The 16,976-nt window shown below is 42.8% G+C and overlaps 1 protein-coding gene across 7 annotated transcripts in view; it reads right to left on the bottom strand.

Annotated features, from left to right (window-relative positions):
- The window catches only part of DYRK4 (dual specificity tyrosine phosphorylation regulated kinase 4), a 56,393-nt gene that overhangs the window by 19,872 nt on the left and 19,545 nt on the right, over nucleotides 1–16,976 (bottom strand). For 4 of the 7 annotated variants that reach the window (XM_039255768.1, XM_039255769.1, XM_039255770.1 and 1 more), the window contains 6 exons: nucleotides 8,693–8,773; nucleotides 7,658–7,774; nucleotides 6,792–6,930; nucleotides 4,683–4,846; nucleotides 1,011–1,147; nucleotides 540–680 (listed from right to left, as the gene is read on the bottom strand). In XM_039255768.1, coding sequence (XP_039111699.1) covers nucleotides 540–680; nucleotides 1,011–1,147; nucleotides 4,683–4,846; nucleotides 6,792–6,930; nucleotides 7,658–7,774; nucleotides 8,693–8,773 — 779 coding nt within the window. Of the gene's footprint in view, nucleotides 1–539; nucleotides 681–1,010; nucleotides 1,148–1,369; nucleotides 1,394–4,682; nucleotides 4,847–6,791; nucleotides 6,931–7,657; nucleotides 7,775–8,692; nucleotides 8,774–16,976 lie in introns of those variants that run through there. The other 3 variants (XM_039255771.1, XM_039255773.1, XM_039255774.1) reach the window with 3 other exon arrangements.

The raw sequence follows: 16,976 nt of genomic DNA, 5'->3' as shown, positions 1-16,976 counted from the left end.
CACACCCTTCCAGCTCCAATATTCAGCTAGGTGATGTCAATCTATTTCAGTCAGGTTCTGCTTCCTGCCCCCAAATATCTGCTCTAATCCTTATTTGCTCAGAATCAAAGTCCTCTACCCACTCTGAGAAGCTAGCTGCCTGAACCCTCAGTTTCTAACCTCTGCACCACAGGATTATAAAGCCAGTGAGTAGGGACATGATGGCAAAGGACAGTCCCTTTCAACATATTTCAGTTTCAGTCTTGAGGACAGGAGCCTTGTATTGGTTATGTCACCCAGTTCGGCACCCGGCGCTTGGGCAGCACAGCCTGGGTATGCTGGCAATTGACAGGCATGACTGAGGGATTGGGTGAGATAGGCAGCTTTGGGCCCAGCTCTTTGATCCTTGGCTTTCTAGATAACTGAGTGGCCATCATATCCACTCTAGTTATTATATATTCACACCCAGAAAAATCTAGTGTTGTGATCTCAAAGTTTCTCTTCTGTCACCTTGAGCAACTTTTCAAAAGAAAATGAATTAAAGAGAAAAAGCAGCTGACCCCAGGAGTTCAAAGGTGATGCAGAGATGATTGCGAAAATAGAAAAAGTCTTTCATGTGCACCACATTGTAGGTGTTGTCTTTGTCCTTCCTTCTGAGAGCCTCTAGGATCTTCAGCTCCATCAGTGCCTGGTGGTGAAATCTGAAGGGGTTGGGGAGTGGCGGGGAGGGTGGACAATGGGGACAGAGGACACAGTGTCATGTCTTGCTGCAGCAGTAAGCCCCTTTCCCAAGACCCTCCCCATCACCCCAACAAGACTGTCCAGAGGGGCAGAAAGCACTAAAAGCTCCACATTCTTGCCTCCTCTTTGTCCCATCGTGGAATCAGATAGGTAGATAGAGAAAGAGGGAAAGGATGAGGAAGATCATAGGAAAAGGCAAAGTCAGGAAGGGTTGACATTATGAAGGGGCCAGAGTCATGCAGGCAACCACCCACCACCCACCACAGTCAATGCCATCTGCCAAGCCACACCTCTTCTTGTTCCTGATGATTTTCAAGGCCACCAACTCATTATTTTTGTGATCTAAGCACTTGGCCACCTGTCCAAAGGACCCTTTCCCGATCATCTCCAAAACCTCGTAGCGGTAGGCAATGTGGTCATGCAGGACCTGCAGAACCAAGCCAAAGTGAGGAACAAAGTCATGGACTCTGGCACTTCCCCCACACTGGGGCCCCTGTGTCAGTTCATGGCTGACCCCTGGAGGGAACGTTCCAAACTGTCAGGAACTGGTGCAACTCCCACCCTCCTCTCATTGCTGCCGCAGTGGTTAGGTTGTTGCCCAGATCCCAGGCTACCCATGTGGTGCCAGAAAAATCCCACAGGTTCTAACCATCACTGGATGCAAAGAACACTGGATGGTCTTCAGAAAACTTGGGTTCTAGTCCCAGTCCTGCTACCATCTCTAGATTTCCATATGTATGGGAACCTATAAAGTAAGAGGATTGAACAAGTAGCTCTATGGTCCCTTCCAGTTTAGACATTTCTTGATTCTTGCATGTGGTTGAGCAGAAGCTTCGGTGTGGAGAAAGTTCTCTTTCTTTCCCCTGATGTGTCTCCATCAATCAGAGAAGGTTTGGTGTCTGCTCTGCCTCCTCTAGGTCACATCTGGTTCTCCACTTGACTCATCCAGATTTAATTCTAACTTGGAGTTAGCAGTACAGAACTTGAACCTTTCTCAACTAAGAGGAGAAGCATTTTCCAAGAGCCAGAATCACCCATGTCCCTTCATGGACTGCAAACTAGAGAACAGGTATTTATTCACAGCAACAGGAAGCTTCCAATTAAAAAGACTTTATCTGTGTCTTCAGACAAGTCACTTACCTATTCTGAGCTGAGTGCCCTTATCTGTAACTGAAGGTTCTGGATAAGAACCTCTAAGAGTCACTCTGGAAAATAGTATGGAGTTTCCTCAAAAAATTAAAAATAGAACTACCCTATGACCCTAAATTGTACTACTAGGTATTTATCTAAAGGATACTGGTGTGCTGTTTCAAAGGGGCACATGCACTCCAGTGTTTACATTGGTGTTATTGACAATAGCAAAGTATGGAAAAAGCCCAAATGTCCATTGATGGTGAATGGAAAAAGAAGTGGTATATTATACAATGGAGTATTACTTGGCAATCAAAAAGAATGAAATCTTGTCATTTGCAACTACATGGATAGAACTAGAGGATATTATATTAAGGAAATTAGTCAGAGAAAGACAAATATCATATGACTTCACTCATAGGAGGAATTTAAGATACAAAACAGATGAACATAAGAGAAGGAAAGCAAAAATAATATAAAAACGGAGGGGGACAAAACATAAGAGACTCTTAAATATAGAGAACAAACAGAGGGTTGCTGGAGGGGGTGTGGGAGAGGGGATGGGCTAAATGGGCAAGGGGCATTAGGGAATCTACTCCTGAAATCATTGTTGCACTATATGCTAACTTAGATGTAAGACTAAAAATTAAATAATTAACTAATTAATTAAAAAAGAAACTCTAAGGCTCTGAGATTCTCTGATTTTACGTTATGAATTTGGGAGAGGTGAAAGACAAATGTTTGTGTACAAGTCCTCAGGATGTGTTTGTGATTCTGTGGTGGTAGTTTGTTCATACAACAGGAATCAAGATGACTATGAACAAGTACAACTTTACTAATACGTAGAAGTGTATTACTCTACTCCTCACGGTCTATCATGAGAACATATAGGGAAAGGGCAAGGGACAAGTTCTGCACATGTTGATGTAAAGGTATTTTGTATATATTTTATACAAGCCACCAGTTTGGATATATCATAATTATTTGTCTACATGTCAACTTTGGCATTGATTGTTTTCACTTGAGGCCAAGGGTTAAGTTGTACTCATTTTTTAGTTCCCTTCATATTTCCAGAGTCTAGCAGATGCCCCAGCATATGATAGGTTCTCAGTAAATAGGTATTCAATTAACACTTGCTGATGGAATAGAAATGAGAATGCAGTGGGTTCCTTCTTTGGTAATTTGGCTCAGTGCATTGTCTATTTGCACGTGCACTGGAATGTGATGAAGCCATTTTGAGTGTAGAGTGAACATACATTATCCCCCCTTCCTGCAACAGCAACATAGCTGCCTAAGATTTAAGACTGAAGAACTGAGCTTCAGTGACTTAAATTAAAGGTAGTGCTGGCATTTCTGGGGAATTTTCCAGAGATTTTATGCCCACATAGGAGGGTGGGTAGGGGAGGAGTTGAGGATATCTTGATAAATTGGAGGTAAGGCTTACATTGGAGATTCTTGACCAAGGATCCATTAATAACTCACCCCTCTTTGAAACTTTGTGTATGTTCAGGGTGCCTCTTCTGGGATGAGGACTTATAGCTTTTGTAAGACTCTAAAGAGGATCCTTGGCCTAAAAATGTTGAGAACCAGGGCACCAGATAGAGGATGTGTGCTAGAAACTCTAAATCCATCCTTCTTTGTGGCCCAAGAATGAGCAGCACGGGCAACACCTGGAAGCTTTTGAGAAAGGTAGAATCTCAGGTCCCATCCCACACCTGCTGGATAAGAACCCACACTTTTAACAAGATCCCCAGGTTACTTGTGTACATAGTAAAGCTTGAGAAACACAGCTCTAAATACTCTTAAGAAATATGTCTCTTTTGGGGCGCCTAGGTGGCTTAGTCGGTTGAGATCTCGCGGTTCGTGGGTTCAAGCCCCGCGTCGGGCTCTGTGCTGACTGCCGGCTCAGAGCCTGGAGCCTGTTTCAATCTGTGACTCCCTCTCTCTCTGACCCTCCCCTGCTCATGCTGTCTCTCTCTCTCTCTCTCCTAGAAATAAATAAAACATTAAAAAAAAGAAAAAAAGAAATATGTCTCTTTTATGAAGCCATCACAGATCAATCCTGTCTCCTTTAAAGGTAAACGAGTAATGAGGAAATGTCCAGAGGAGGACATTTCCAGCAGCCCAAACCCCTAGTGGACTACGTATCACATATCTGGACATCTTCAGAAGTGGAAACTGCTTTCCAAAGCAAAAGTGACACTTTCCACCACCCATATTTCACCTTAAGGCTGGTAAGAGTCATTGTCCTGAGGAATCCCAGAGATACAATCAGAAGAGGGGAAGGAGAGATTTATCTTTGCTAGGACCCATTTTTGAAAAACTAAAAGTCAAGCACTACGGACCAGGGACTACAGTGGCAAGAATTTTTTTTTTTTTTTTTTTGGTTGTGGGGAAATGGAAGTTAAAATAAAATTGTAAGAAGTCCATGTGTGGGCTTGTATGGAGGACACAAAGAAGAGAGTATTGGGAATATTGGGAAGAATGCATCTTATTTCATGGAGTCTGGCTTTTCCAATGGGTCCAGGGCTGTGCACAAAAAAAGTCTGTGGGAATCTGCCAAGGTGCAAATCTGTTACCCCAAATACTCTTGGAGAAATCAGTATTCTGTTAGCAGAGTAGTTGTTATATTAATTGCATGTTTTCCCATTTTTAAACACGGTATTTCTTTGGTTTAGAACCTACTAGGTAGGATCCTCCTTCAGGATGCCTAGTCCAAAGTGTACCGGCACCAATTGCTATAAAATACCCCACACTTCTTTCCTTTCCAGACTACCTCTTGTCCCCAAGCCCCAGGTCCCTGGAGTTACCATAATATACTCCCCTGTCACCTTCATATAGGAGCCATGTTCATCATCAAAACTTGTTTTGCTGAACTTCTCAGGAGTCACGTGGAGCTTCTCCGCTTCCAGCCCCAGGAACCACAGCTCCGTGTAGCCCAGGATTTCACTTTGCTCATAAGAAGACAGCTGGTTCTTAAAAAACTTTAGAGCCTCTGTGCGAAAGACACTATGATTGTCAGTTAAGCTGAGGAAACAAGGGGGTTTTCCCAGAGTCCCAATGATGGCACCCCTTCCAGCTCATGAGCCAGTCACTCTTTTCCTCAACTAGATGGCTTACTAAGGACCATGTGTCTTAAATCTCCCAGGATAGAAACGTAAAGGAGAAATGCTAAGGTGTCATACTGATTTCAACAAATCAAGAGGTAACACAGGGTAAGGGAAAGGGGGAATTTAGCCCTCAAAAAGCTGTGCGTTGCAGCAGCATGGGTAAAAATTCCAGATGTAAACCTAGTGTCAACAATAGTATGTAGTTACGGCAGCAGTTTTCAAGTTAATGTGGTTTGTGGCTACACAAATGGTTTATTCCAAGAGGGTTTGCAAACTATAATGTCTTCAAGGACCAGGCAGGTAAGTTTAAAAGCAACTTTTTTTTTAAATGTTTTATTTATTTCTAGGAGAGAGAGAGAGAGAGACAGCGTGAGCAGGGGAGGGTCAGAGAGAGAGGGAGTCACAGACTGAAACAGGCTCCAGGCTCTGAGCTGGCAGTCAGCACAGAGCCCGACGCGGGGCTCGAACCCATGAACCGCGAGATCATGACCCGAGCGAAAGTCGGACGCTTAACCAACTACGCCACCCGGGCGCCGCTAAAAGCAACTTTAAAGGGGTCCAGGAGATATGCCCACTCAAATCTGCAGCTGAGCCAATGAATGCCTCCAACAATAAGGAAGGAGTGTGTGTTCGCTCTTCTCTAACCTTCACTGATGACCAAAGCCCATCAGGTGTTTGGTGTGGTCTGGGGGCAGGTGGGGTAGGATTCAAACTTTAAGTAGATAAACTGGAAAGTGCTGAGAGAGAGAGTGCTAGGGATTGGGGGATGGTGGAGGAGCCACCACGTTATTATTTGACAAACTGCTGGAAAGTTGGAGAGAGAACTGCTGGAAGGAAAAAAATACATGAGAGTCAAGACCTGTATGAAGGGCAGCCATGTGAAAGCTGAATAAGGCATATTCTTAGCTCAGAAGACAGAACCAAGTCCTAAGAGCACTAGGAGGAAGGTATCAGCTCTGTAAAGGCAGAACTAGCTCAGAACTGAAGTGATGTCCTCGTGGATGGTTCCTGAGATTGTTTAAGAAGGAGAACAGCAATTTCAAAGCTGCAGGTAAAGAGCTCCAAGCATTGGATAGTGTCAGCACAGTGGGTATTGGTTCTCTTCCTTTGAATTCTAATAGAGGATGAATCTCTAAACCTTGTGAAGAGTCAGGGTCATGGCCAAAAAAGTGATGTGGGATCTTTCTGGCCCAACCACAGGTAATTATGAAGGCTTCCTGGCAGGGCTCATGGGGAAAGCTGCCCTCCCCCACACCAGCCTTGGTGCAGAGTCAGTTACTGAAGTCTCTGAAAAGCTGAAGTAAAGGGCTTAAGGTCCCTGGTAGACCATGCATTTATACACATCTGTATTCCTGACCCTGGAGTCCTTATTCAGAGGCCTTCCTCGGGTATTTCTTCCAAGCCCTCTTTATCAACGGGAGAAGGTAAGGCATCAAGACACTTGCCCCTGTGCTAACTCAGTACTCAGTACACTCCTTGCCACTCCTAGCTCTTCCTCTCCATCTCTCTCTCCCCCTCCTCCATAAAGTGACAACTCCCTAGGCAGTGAGACAGTTCTGTCTATGCTGATACATCTGACCTGGTCTGGTGCCAGTCCGTGGGGGGAGTGGAACACTGGGGAGTCAGTGCTTTCTCCTATTTAGCTTCTTGCCTATACTATCACAGTCAGGGATGAAAAACTTGACTGTTACTTTCATTTTGTTTGGCTTGTTGCCTTAGTTGACTACTCCAACACCTGGAGGTTCAGCCCTCCCCGCTCAGCTCATCTTGTGACATCTTAGCCATCTAGAACAGCCCCCACTATACCCTGCGACCACTCCAGAGACATACCTGCTGCTGTCAGAGGCACCTTGTGCTTTCTTGGTGGTTTCTCCTCTGGTTTGGGATCTTGGGTTTTAATGCTTGCATGGAAAGGCATTTCTGAAGGCTTGAATTTAGAAGCTGACTTCTGATTGTGAGTCTGCTTCTCCTGTCCAGACAAAGAGACTTGAAATAAAGGACTGCTTAGACTTCTCCTGGGTGTCACAAACCATTTATCAGACCAAGGACACACACATCCAGCCAAACTCTTCTCCTTCCTTTCCAGGGAGAAAATGGTAATTATGAGACATTAGGTTTTCTCAATCTTTCTCTCAAAGGAATCAGTCTTATGATTCTCTGTGAGGCCCATGCACATAACCATGTGTATGTAGTTGACTGCCCCAGTGACATCTTACTGCAGGAAGAAATGGGAACTTTTTTTTTTTTTTTACTGCTGCTCTGGAGAAAGCCAGTTTCTAACTAGAGAAAGTGACTTGTCCAAGGACACAACACATGAACTTATGTATCTATAATACCTCTTTAACTTGGCACTTTCTCACATCTAACTTGGTCCTTACACAAAAGAAGTAGGGGACACTGGAGAAAAACAATTATTTTGTATGCTTCTACCATTTATACATCAGACACTGCATTCTTCCTTTCCTCAAAGAATCTTCATGACAATCCTACAGAGAGCCCATTTTGATAAAAGAAGCTCAGTGATTTATTCAATAAGGTTTACATTCATTGTAAAGAGTGAGAACAGGACTAGAACCCAAATCTTCAGGTGACATTGTGCTTTCTCCACCATCCTAGGCCTTCATAAACTTGGTTCTAGACTGAAGCCACATCTTTGACCTGCCTGCTCAGGGCCAGGTCCATTGCCCTGTACTTACCTGATACAGAAGGGGTGGCTTTAGCAAGATTTTGTTGCTGATGTGTGGGAAGTTAACCATGTTCTTCTTCCCCTTGGTATCCACAAAAGGGAGTGAAGTAATGCTGGTGTTTGTATTCTATATAAGAAGGAAGTGGATAAGGTATAGAAGCCTCAGGCAAGAAATCTTTCTTCAGGGAGTCATTTCTCCCAGCTTTCCCACCACAGCAAGAATGAGCCTAAACCAAATACAGGCCTAAATCTATTTTCAAAGCTCTTGTAGAGAAAAGTAGAGTGGTCAAGTATATGGGTTGTGGGTTTGAATCCATCCTCCACCACGTACAGCTGTAGATCTTGAATGGGTTACACAACTCTTCCTCTAAGCTTTAGTTATCTCATCACTACCATGGGGACAAAAATGGGATCTACCTCATAAGGCTTTTGTGAGGTAAATAAGGCAACTCATGTAGAGTACTCCATAAGTGTTAGCCATTATTATCATAATTTCAATATCTTACCACCCTAAAATGGGGAAGTTCTTCCTGCTTTATAATGTACACCTATCTTTCTTGGTATAACATAAGCTCCTATCTCCTTGGCATTATTGATTTGACCTCACTTGGATTCCTGGCCCCATGCATTGATTGATTGATTGATTGATTGATTATGAAAGGCAGTCTATCTATCTAGTGAATAGCAACATTTAAAATTGTGTGCAAGTTACAGAGAGGGAGGTGGCAAAACATATGAGACTCTTAAATACTGAGAACAAACTGAGGGTTGATGTGGGGGGGAGAGGGGAAATGGGTGATGGGCATTGAGGAGAGCACTATGAGCACTGGACATTGTATGGAAACCAATTTGACAATACATTATATCTAAAAGTAAATAAATAAAATTGTGTGGAGATGAGGTTTTGGTGATGTGGATAGAGCATATGCATCATATTATGCTGAGGTGACCAAAAATGCCTCTGAAAAGCTATCCTGTAGCTGGGAAGCTAGCCTACCTATCCTCATCCTTCCCTAGAGAAGAGACACTAAGTATCACTTCCTACCTTAGGCAAGATTCGAGTCATTCTGAGGTTCTTGATCTTGGGAGGTGACTTCTGGACTTGAACCAAAGGCTTACTCTCAACCTAGATCAAGTAGAACAGTATTGGAATAGTGCTTAGTATGCTATCACCTCAAGCTGTTGAGACATATGTTTTGCTTTATTATCACAATCAAGATAAACTTGAAGCCAGCTCTCCTGACCCCAAAGCTAGGAAGAGCTAAGAGAGTCTCAAGAAGTACTGAAAGAATATATGAATGAATGAATGAATGAATACAGAAACAAGTGCTCTTTCTGACAGTGCTTACCCTGGATTGAATTGTTCTATGGTTTTCATCCTTTTTAAAAAAATACATAGAACTCTTTCTTCAGATAAAATCTTAATTAGACACCCTGGACAGGAGAAGAAATAAAAGCTGAGCTGCTCTTTCTACAGAGAAGGAAATGCCCATAGTCTTGCCCAGGGACTCTTTCTGCCCTCACAGTGGTTCTGAAGGTGCCTAGTGGAACCCACTAGAATACAGGATATCAGCCTGAACACCAGTGACATGATCAGAAGTGACTTCACATCTAGAAAGGGGTCAGGAGGAAAAAGACCAAAGCAGAAGGGCTGTGTCACCCAAAAGATGGCAAGCACACAAGGAAAGTACGTGACATAATTGTATATAATACAAGGTAACAGTTATCTAATGGTTATGTAGTTATTTAAAGATACATTTAAAAACCATAGCACATTAAACCTGTGATTTTGTAGTCATTACTATGTAAAATTTTAAACTTTAAGGTAAAAACAAAAACAAATGAGTGTTATGGAGATATGGCAAAAACCATGAAGGTGGCACTGAAATGACTAAGGTTTAGCAAAAACAGGATACGGTTTGAATCTAGGTTCTGCTCTTTGAAGCAGAACTCATGGGTTCTCTTCTTCCAGCCCTTTCTTAGGAAGCTGAATGACACTTACCCAAATCTTAGAAACAGCTGGTCCAGACTCACCTCTGTAAAATTTGGTATACTGGCCACATTGAAATAGGAACTGGATATAGTACATTAGCTTAATATCACCCAGCATAGCTAAGCTAAGCTCTCTACAGAGCTATAATGATGAGAACCATTTAGAATAGTCCATCTTGACCTCCTAGAATAAGGACATGCTCTGAGGGAGAAGAGGCTACATAGAGTATGGCTCATAGCCTTAGACCAAACTAATTTGACTGGCTAACATATACTAATGCAGGATTTGATTGTCTATTGAAAGGACAATGATGATATTTGAACAAATACTGCAATCACAAATCTCATAGTCCCAGCTTCTCATCAAATAGGTTTGTGGGGAGCAAAACTTCTAACAGTCATCAACAATGACCAGTTGGCATTGAGAACAAGTTGGGGAGACTGAATAGAAAAAAAATGTATTAACAAAATGCAATTAAATACCAGACAAAGGGCATGAAGATTGAGTGTCAACAATGAAGGAAGAGATCACTGGAAATGCAGTCTGCCCAGGAGGATGTGAGGAGGCTTGTGGAAAGGGTGTTGCTTGGTCTGGGATTTAACTGGGAGGAAGGGTAAAGAGTGTGTTCCTTAGGTGAGACAATATCTGGGAATTCTCTAAGAGTTTTCACTTTCATGTTGGCTAAGCTGGAGCAGAGGGTACACTGGATTGTGGAAGGAATTGAATGCTAAGGTAAGATACTGGTCTTTATCTAACGGGCAATAGCGAATCACTGAGTTTATAAGGCTGGGAGTTACATATGCAGAGCATTGTATGTTTTCAGAAAGACCCTTTTAGCAGCAATGTGGCATAAAATAATGATCGCAGACACAAACTCTGATATCAGACCTTAGTTTAAATCCCAGCTCCACTACTCATTAGTTGTTTAACCTTGGGCAAGTTATTAACCTTTCTTCATGTGATATGGAGATGATAACAGTACCAATCTCATAGGGTTGTTATAAGGATTAAATGAGTTCATATGAATAAAGCACTTAAACCAGTGCCTTGTATATGCCAAGGGTAAGTGTGTGCTAGACATCATTCTCCTCTTTTGTAAAATGGAGAATGATTTTGGTTATTTTTCATGAAACAGGAAAACCATGGACTTAGAAATGACGGAGAATGAACAAGATGATATGTAATCTAAAAAGGTTAAAGGAATTGAAGATATTTAATCTGAGAGAAGATAAGACAAAACAAAATATCTGAGAGGTTAACAATTCTGATACTGCCATACGTATACACTGGAATCAGGTGACTAAATAAATGGACTGTAGATGATAGGAACCAGGTTTTCCAATGTTGGACTGGAGATTTACAGATAATCAAGGTCAATGTCACCATTATCACTATGTGGTAATATATTAGAGTTGGAAACATCAGTAGGAACTCATGTTTAACCCAATGTACATACAAATGGTTACATATAGTTATATTTATAGATATGTATATATGCAAGGGTTAATACATATGCATGTGTGCATACACACACACACACAGTTCTTTGCTTTATTAGCTTGAGAAGTCTTAAAGAAATAATGCCCCGGTAGAAACAAGGGCACCTAACATTCACAACTTGGTTTTTAATACCATTCTCCAATAAAAGGAACCAAGGTTCCTTAGAGAAATGATTGATTCTAGGACTGAAAAAATGTACAAGATGAGCCTGGAGCACCTTCTCGTGACATAAAGTAAGGAAGGGCTCAAAAAAAAAAAAAACCAAAAAAGCAAAAAAACCCACATTGATGAGAGTGTGTCAAAGGGGCACAGGAACCAACTGAAAGAGTTCCCAATGGCCAGAGCTGGAACAATTTTAGAGACAAAATTGTTGTTTCAAAAAGTGTTGGATTGTAATTCAAAGTTTAAAGTAAATATCTATGAATCCATACAGATGTAAATAAGTGATTTAATAAAGACATAGGTAGGGGAAAAGAAACAAATCTCCCGTGCAGAAGAGCACCTAATCTATTATACAGATACTCCACCACAGAGGGTAGGAGCAGAACTCCCCACTCCTTAAGCTGTGAATAGTGGTTGTTTTCCCAAAAGTATAACATGGAAAGGAAGGAACAATAGCAACTTTATGGGAGAAACCAGACAAACACTACCTCAGCCAGGCAACCTAGTCAACATCAGCAACCGTAAAGCATGTAGATAGTACGTGTCATTGATACAATTTGATGAAAATGGTATTTTACTTCAGTGGTCTTCCTCCCAAAGCCTACAACCCCAATTGCAACATGCAAAAAACAGAAAAATTCAGATAGCAAGGCATCCTACAATATACGTGGTCAGTATTCCTCAAAACTGGCAAGATCATCAAAAACAACCAAAGCCTGAGAAACTATTACAGCCAAGAGGAGCTTAAGGGGACATGACAAGGAAATGTAATGTGACATCCTGCATAGGAACCTGGAGTGGACAAAGGACATTAAGTGACAATTAAGGAAATCTGCCTGAAGTGTGGAGTTTAGTTAAAAATGTATCACTATCAGTTCGCTATTGTAACTAATAAAAGTTGAGCTGCTCTTTCTATGAATACAAGATTTTTGATATACAAGATTTTTAATAATAGGGGAATCTGGGTGTGGGGTATGGGGTGGTATATGGGAACTCTGTAGTATCTGCTCAGTTTTTCTACAAGTCTAAAACTGTTCTTAAATAAGTATATTAATAAAACAAAGAAAACCCCTGAGGACAGGGGTGATATCAGAAGGGCTATTGCTTATGACTCAGTATGAACTTGTTCTACAGGATCTGAAAGATGGAATGAGGCCAAAATGTGGAATTTATAGAGAGGTAGTTTCAAGTTCAATAAAAAGAAGGATTTTCTAGAGCTTAGAGCTGTCCAAGAATGGAATGGGAGTTCTTATGAGGTAATGAGCTCTCCATCACTGGAAGTGCCGAGTCCAGCCCATGAGCACCTGTGAGACATGTACATGGACTCGGTGGGTGGACAAGATGTAATCTCCAAAGTCCTATCTGTCTGCAAGACTCATTCAAGTGACTCCTGGGAGTGCATCTTGAGTGCACCCTTCATCCTCTCATGGAACCAACACTGAGACCCATTGTATAGAACAGTTGTTTCCCAACCTTTGTCATGCTATACCACGCATAAAAAAAATTATATTTGTGTGACATTCTGGGGTAAAAAGAGGAGGCAGCTCACAGACAGATGCTACCAGCATAGGGTTCCAGCTGCCCCGGGCTTGTTTACCACAAGGGCTGCTGGTCTCTAGATCTGTGCCCACCTCTACTGGTGTGCCCCACAAGTTTACAAACTTGCTGCTTGTTTGTCTCTGGCAGCTTCCTCAAGAGACACACGATGCCCATAACAACATTTCATTCTATCGCAGCATCCCCAGGAGGCAGGAAGAAGAGGGTGTGGTTGTCCATATTCACAGTGGCAGAGCAGAGTTTTTCCTTTAAGACCATGAGCTTTGTGGCACTGTTCTGTGGTCCCTCACTGACCTCTGAGTAATGTAACGGGAATCTCTAACAGTCGTGAGCTCTACCTCCAAATTTAGTGTTCTTAGTGTAAAAAAGATTTTATTCACAGGGGTATGTAACATAGCAGTGATTCCTATGCTGCCCAAAACCTGGACACTAGCCTGAGGCTAGAGAAAGCCTCTGAAGGAGCTGGGAGATAAAAAGGCAAGTTATCTGAGGATGCCACCTGGGCACTTTCACAGCTCCTTTTTATGAGCATCACTGTTTTTTGAGGCCTCCTCAGCAGCCAGAACTGGACTGTGAAACTCCTTTATTTTCCAAATTTCTTATACAAACATGTACTGCTTTTATAGTTCAAAAATACCATTATTTAAAAACAATATTACAACAGAGACTCTAAATGGTTCATTGCAACACTACCAGGGAAAGGCAGTGACGATGGCAGAGGGCACTCTCCCTGAGAACCTGACCAGAGAGAATTAGACATGAGGAGACACTTGTCAAGGGACCTGGACTCAGAGCCTCAGAGTATGGACACTGCACTGTGCAGATCAAAAGAAGGGAGGAAACCCCTGTGTTCACAAGTGGGCTCAAGTTGCTAGGAGACCCCTGTGTTCACAAGTGGACTCAGGTTGTAAAGATTCCCCCACGTCTAGGCCCACGTTTGAATCTTGGGATTCCCCTGGGGTCTCCAGCTATGCTTGCTGTTACTGGGTGCTAGATCCAAAGGGTCTAGGCACTGCACCTACATGCATGATGAGAAGCCTGGAGTCTCAAATCCTGACCTCTTCTACCTTCCGCCTCTCTTGTGCCTCTGTCTTCTGAGCTAGAGACTCTTAGGTTCTCACACTTGTTTTGTTTTCTAGCAAAAGAAAAAGGCAAATTCCATCCCTACTTTGCAAAATCCAGCTCATCTTTCTCAAACAAAAGTTGAGTTTGGCTTAGAAGCTGATTCGAGGAAGGCGGGAAAGCTGAAACCAGCTGCTCCACCCCACTACCCATATCCCCAACATTCAGGAAAAAGAGCTAAAAGGTGCCAAACTATTCCTGTTGCTGATTCCTGTGACTTGGTCTCAAGGATTCTTCCAGGAACACTGAGGTCCTGCCTCTCCAGGCCAGGAGGATACTTGGAATCGCAGAGTTGGAATAGACTTTAATGATGCATTCATTTTTAACATATTTACTGAGCACATCTATGTGTCAGGCAGTGTGCTAAGCACAGATCACACAGTCCAGGAGTTTCAAATTTACTGAAAAGCTCTTTAAATACAGAATCTCCATCCTGACCCCAGACTCCTTAGTGGTGGGGCCTAGTAGCCCATAGGTTTTTAAAAGCTCCCCAAGTGAGTAATGTGCAGGCAGAATGGGAGCCACAATCGAATGCCACCCCCTCCTCTAGAATTAATCTCTTCCTGCCCTGAACTTGGCTTTCTTTTATGTCTTTGATGTTTATGTATCCTTCCTAATTTTTTGTGAATTCTTATCTCCCCTCAGCAAGAGTCTATGACAACAAACATGAGGCCCCTCAAGAGTTTTCCCTCTGGCTGGTTCATGTAGGGGTCCCCACAGTGCCTAGCCATGTGTTAACATCCATGGCAAAGCCTGGACTGAGCTGGGACCACCTGCAGAGACAATCTTGCATTTGCTAAGTGTCTGGGATGGGGACAGGGCATATCATCCTCCTTGCTGGGACAGCGGGATTAGCTACAGGTTGCTTCTAATGAAGGCTGCCTCTTTGTATGTTGTCACAGGGAGGTACCTTTGTTATAAATCTGGATCATTCAACACAAGCTGACTGCAGTAAGCACAACCTCCCACTTATAGGACTGAATGAGAATATTTTCAGAAACTTGCAAATTATCATTTATGATTCCCTACCATGGGTAGCATAATTGTGTGAAAATGAAAATATCCCTCCAAGATTCTGCCCACCATATCCCTAGTTAGGCACCTGTCTCCTAAGCACTACCCTGCCTCTCCCCCAATCCATCCTCTACTGCCCAAGATCTCAGAAATTAAACACGAATTTCTGATCTTGTTGCAGCACTGCTTAAATCTCCCCCAATGACTTCACAGGGCATGGATGTCCTGCCATGGAAACCCTCCCAGCCTCATCCCTTGTCATGGCCTTGGCCCTGACCTTTTGGCTCCAGCAATTATGAATGCCTTGCTGTTCTCAGACATCTCAGCATTTCTGCTCCTGCTTGGAATGTTCTCTCATCACCTACTTGCCACCTTCCTCCATTCCAAGTCCCTGTCATTCACCTGGTGAATCTACCCAAAATCAAGCCTCAGCCAAAGTGCCACATTCTCCATGAAGCCTCCATAATCACTGCATGTGTAATTTTCCCACTTCCCCTTGCTTCATACTTGCTCTGACCACAGCACCTGCAAAGATTTGTTGCACAAGGTTTTCTTACATCTGCTTTCTTCTGCCAGACTATGAGACCCTTTAATAAAAAATCTGAGTCTTATTTCAGAATCCCAAGCCTAACATGGTATCTCACACATAGTAGTCACTTAAATATTTGCTAAAGGAAGGAAGGGAAGGAGAAGGGGCAGACTGAAGGAGCAGGAATCCCTAGTACTTGTCCTCAAAGACTTGAGCTGACTCTCAGCTGCCTGGGATGATGAGGGAGCATAAGGCAAGCTTAGGGTGAAGTATAGGCTAACAGCACCCCCTACCCAGGTGGGATAAATGTGATATTCCTCAAAGACTCCTGGCTGCCCAAGAACAGGGGAAAGGAAAGAAAGCAAATGGTTGACTGATAGAGATCACAGTCATGCAGGAGTCTCCTTCAGTTTACGAATAACTTAGTAAACTGCAAGAAAAAGACAATCTTACCCAAAGCCTAATATCCAGAAACCTATAGACAACATTACCTGGAGCCCTAATATCACCCTCACCAAGATGTAAAGGGGTTTAAGTGACTGCCATGGTAATGTGAGAAACACAGGCAAATGAAAAATTAAATTCCCTTACTGCCTACAGCCCACTGACAAGTCCTTGAAACAGGCAGAGTGACCTTCGTCTAGGAGCTCAGCTGCCTCAATGATGACACTTTGCTAGAGGCAAAAGAGAGTCTTGGCTCAACATTATCCTGACCCTCTGTAAGTCTACTTTAACATATAAAAATTCCTTTGGAAACTTATTTTATCTTAACTCCCTCAAGATATATGCTGGCAATTATACTCCAAGCTTATGGCCCCCTTATATACATCTGAAGAGTCTCATGACTGAGATTTTACTGAACAGTAATAAATGACATTTTCCTAACAAAAGCTAGCCTCTCCAGGTCCTGGAAAACTTGCTTCAAAAATTCCTTAGATACTTACCCTGTCCCTAACCCCACCCCAACCTGAAGGTATGTAATCACTCTTCATAACCCCAGTGCAGCTCTTTCTGCCCATCCCTGTGCTTTAATAAAATCACCTTTTTTTTGCATCAAAGATGCCTTCAAGAATTCTTTATTGGCCATTGGCTCTGAATCCCACCATCACCCCAATCAGGGAGGAGTTGAGCTTGGATGTCAGCCTCTCTGCCTGATTGGTAGTCCACTCTCTCCCATGTGTCACCACATTCTTTTCCCTAGTGGATTCCTTTCCCACCAGGGGACCAGTGCTCTCCTGCTCCCTGGCACTTCCTTTTGGAAGGAATGCCTCCTAGTCAGCAAATGCACACAAGACAATTCCCCTGTCCATACCCTCTTCTCAAAGGTAGTTGCATTTTCAAAGAGAAAGCCTAGAAAAGAACTTCTTTGGGTGCAAATAAATGAATCTCTATTCACAGAAGACTTCTGGGTGCTGGGGAACTAGATGAAAGAGATAGTTCATTTTAGGCAAG

The sequence above is a fragment of the Hyaena hyaena genome, unplaced genomic scaffold, assembly GCF_003009895.1.
Source record: "Hyaena hyaena isolate Hyena2069 unplaced genomic scaffold, ASM300989v1 scaffold_547, whole genome shotgun sequence".
NCBI lineage: Eukaryota > Metazoa > Chordata > Mammalia > Carnivora > Hyaenidae > Hyaena > Hyaena hyaena.
This window is presented reverse-complemented; position numbering and strand designations above follow the sequence as displayed.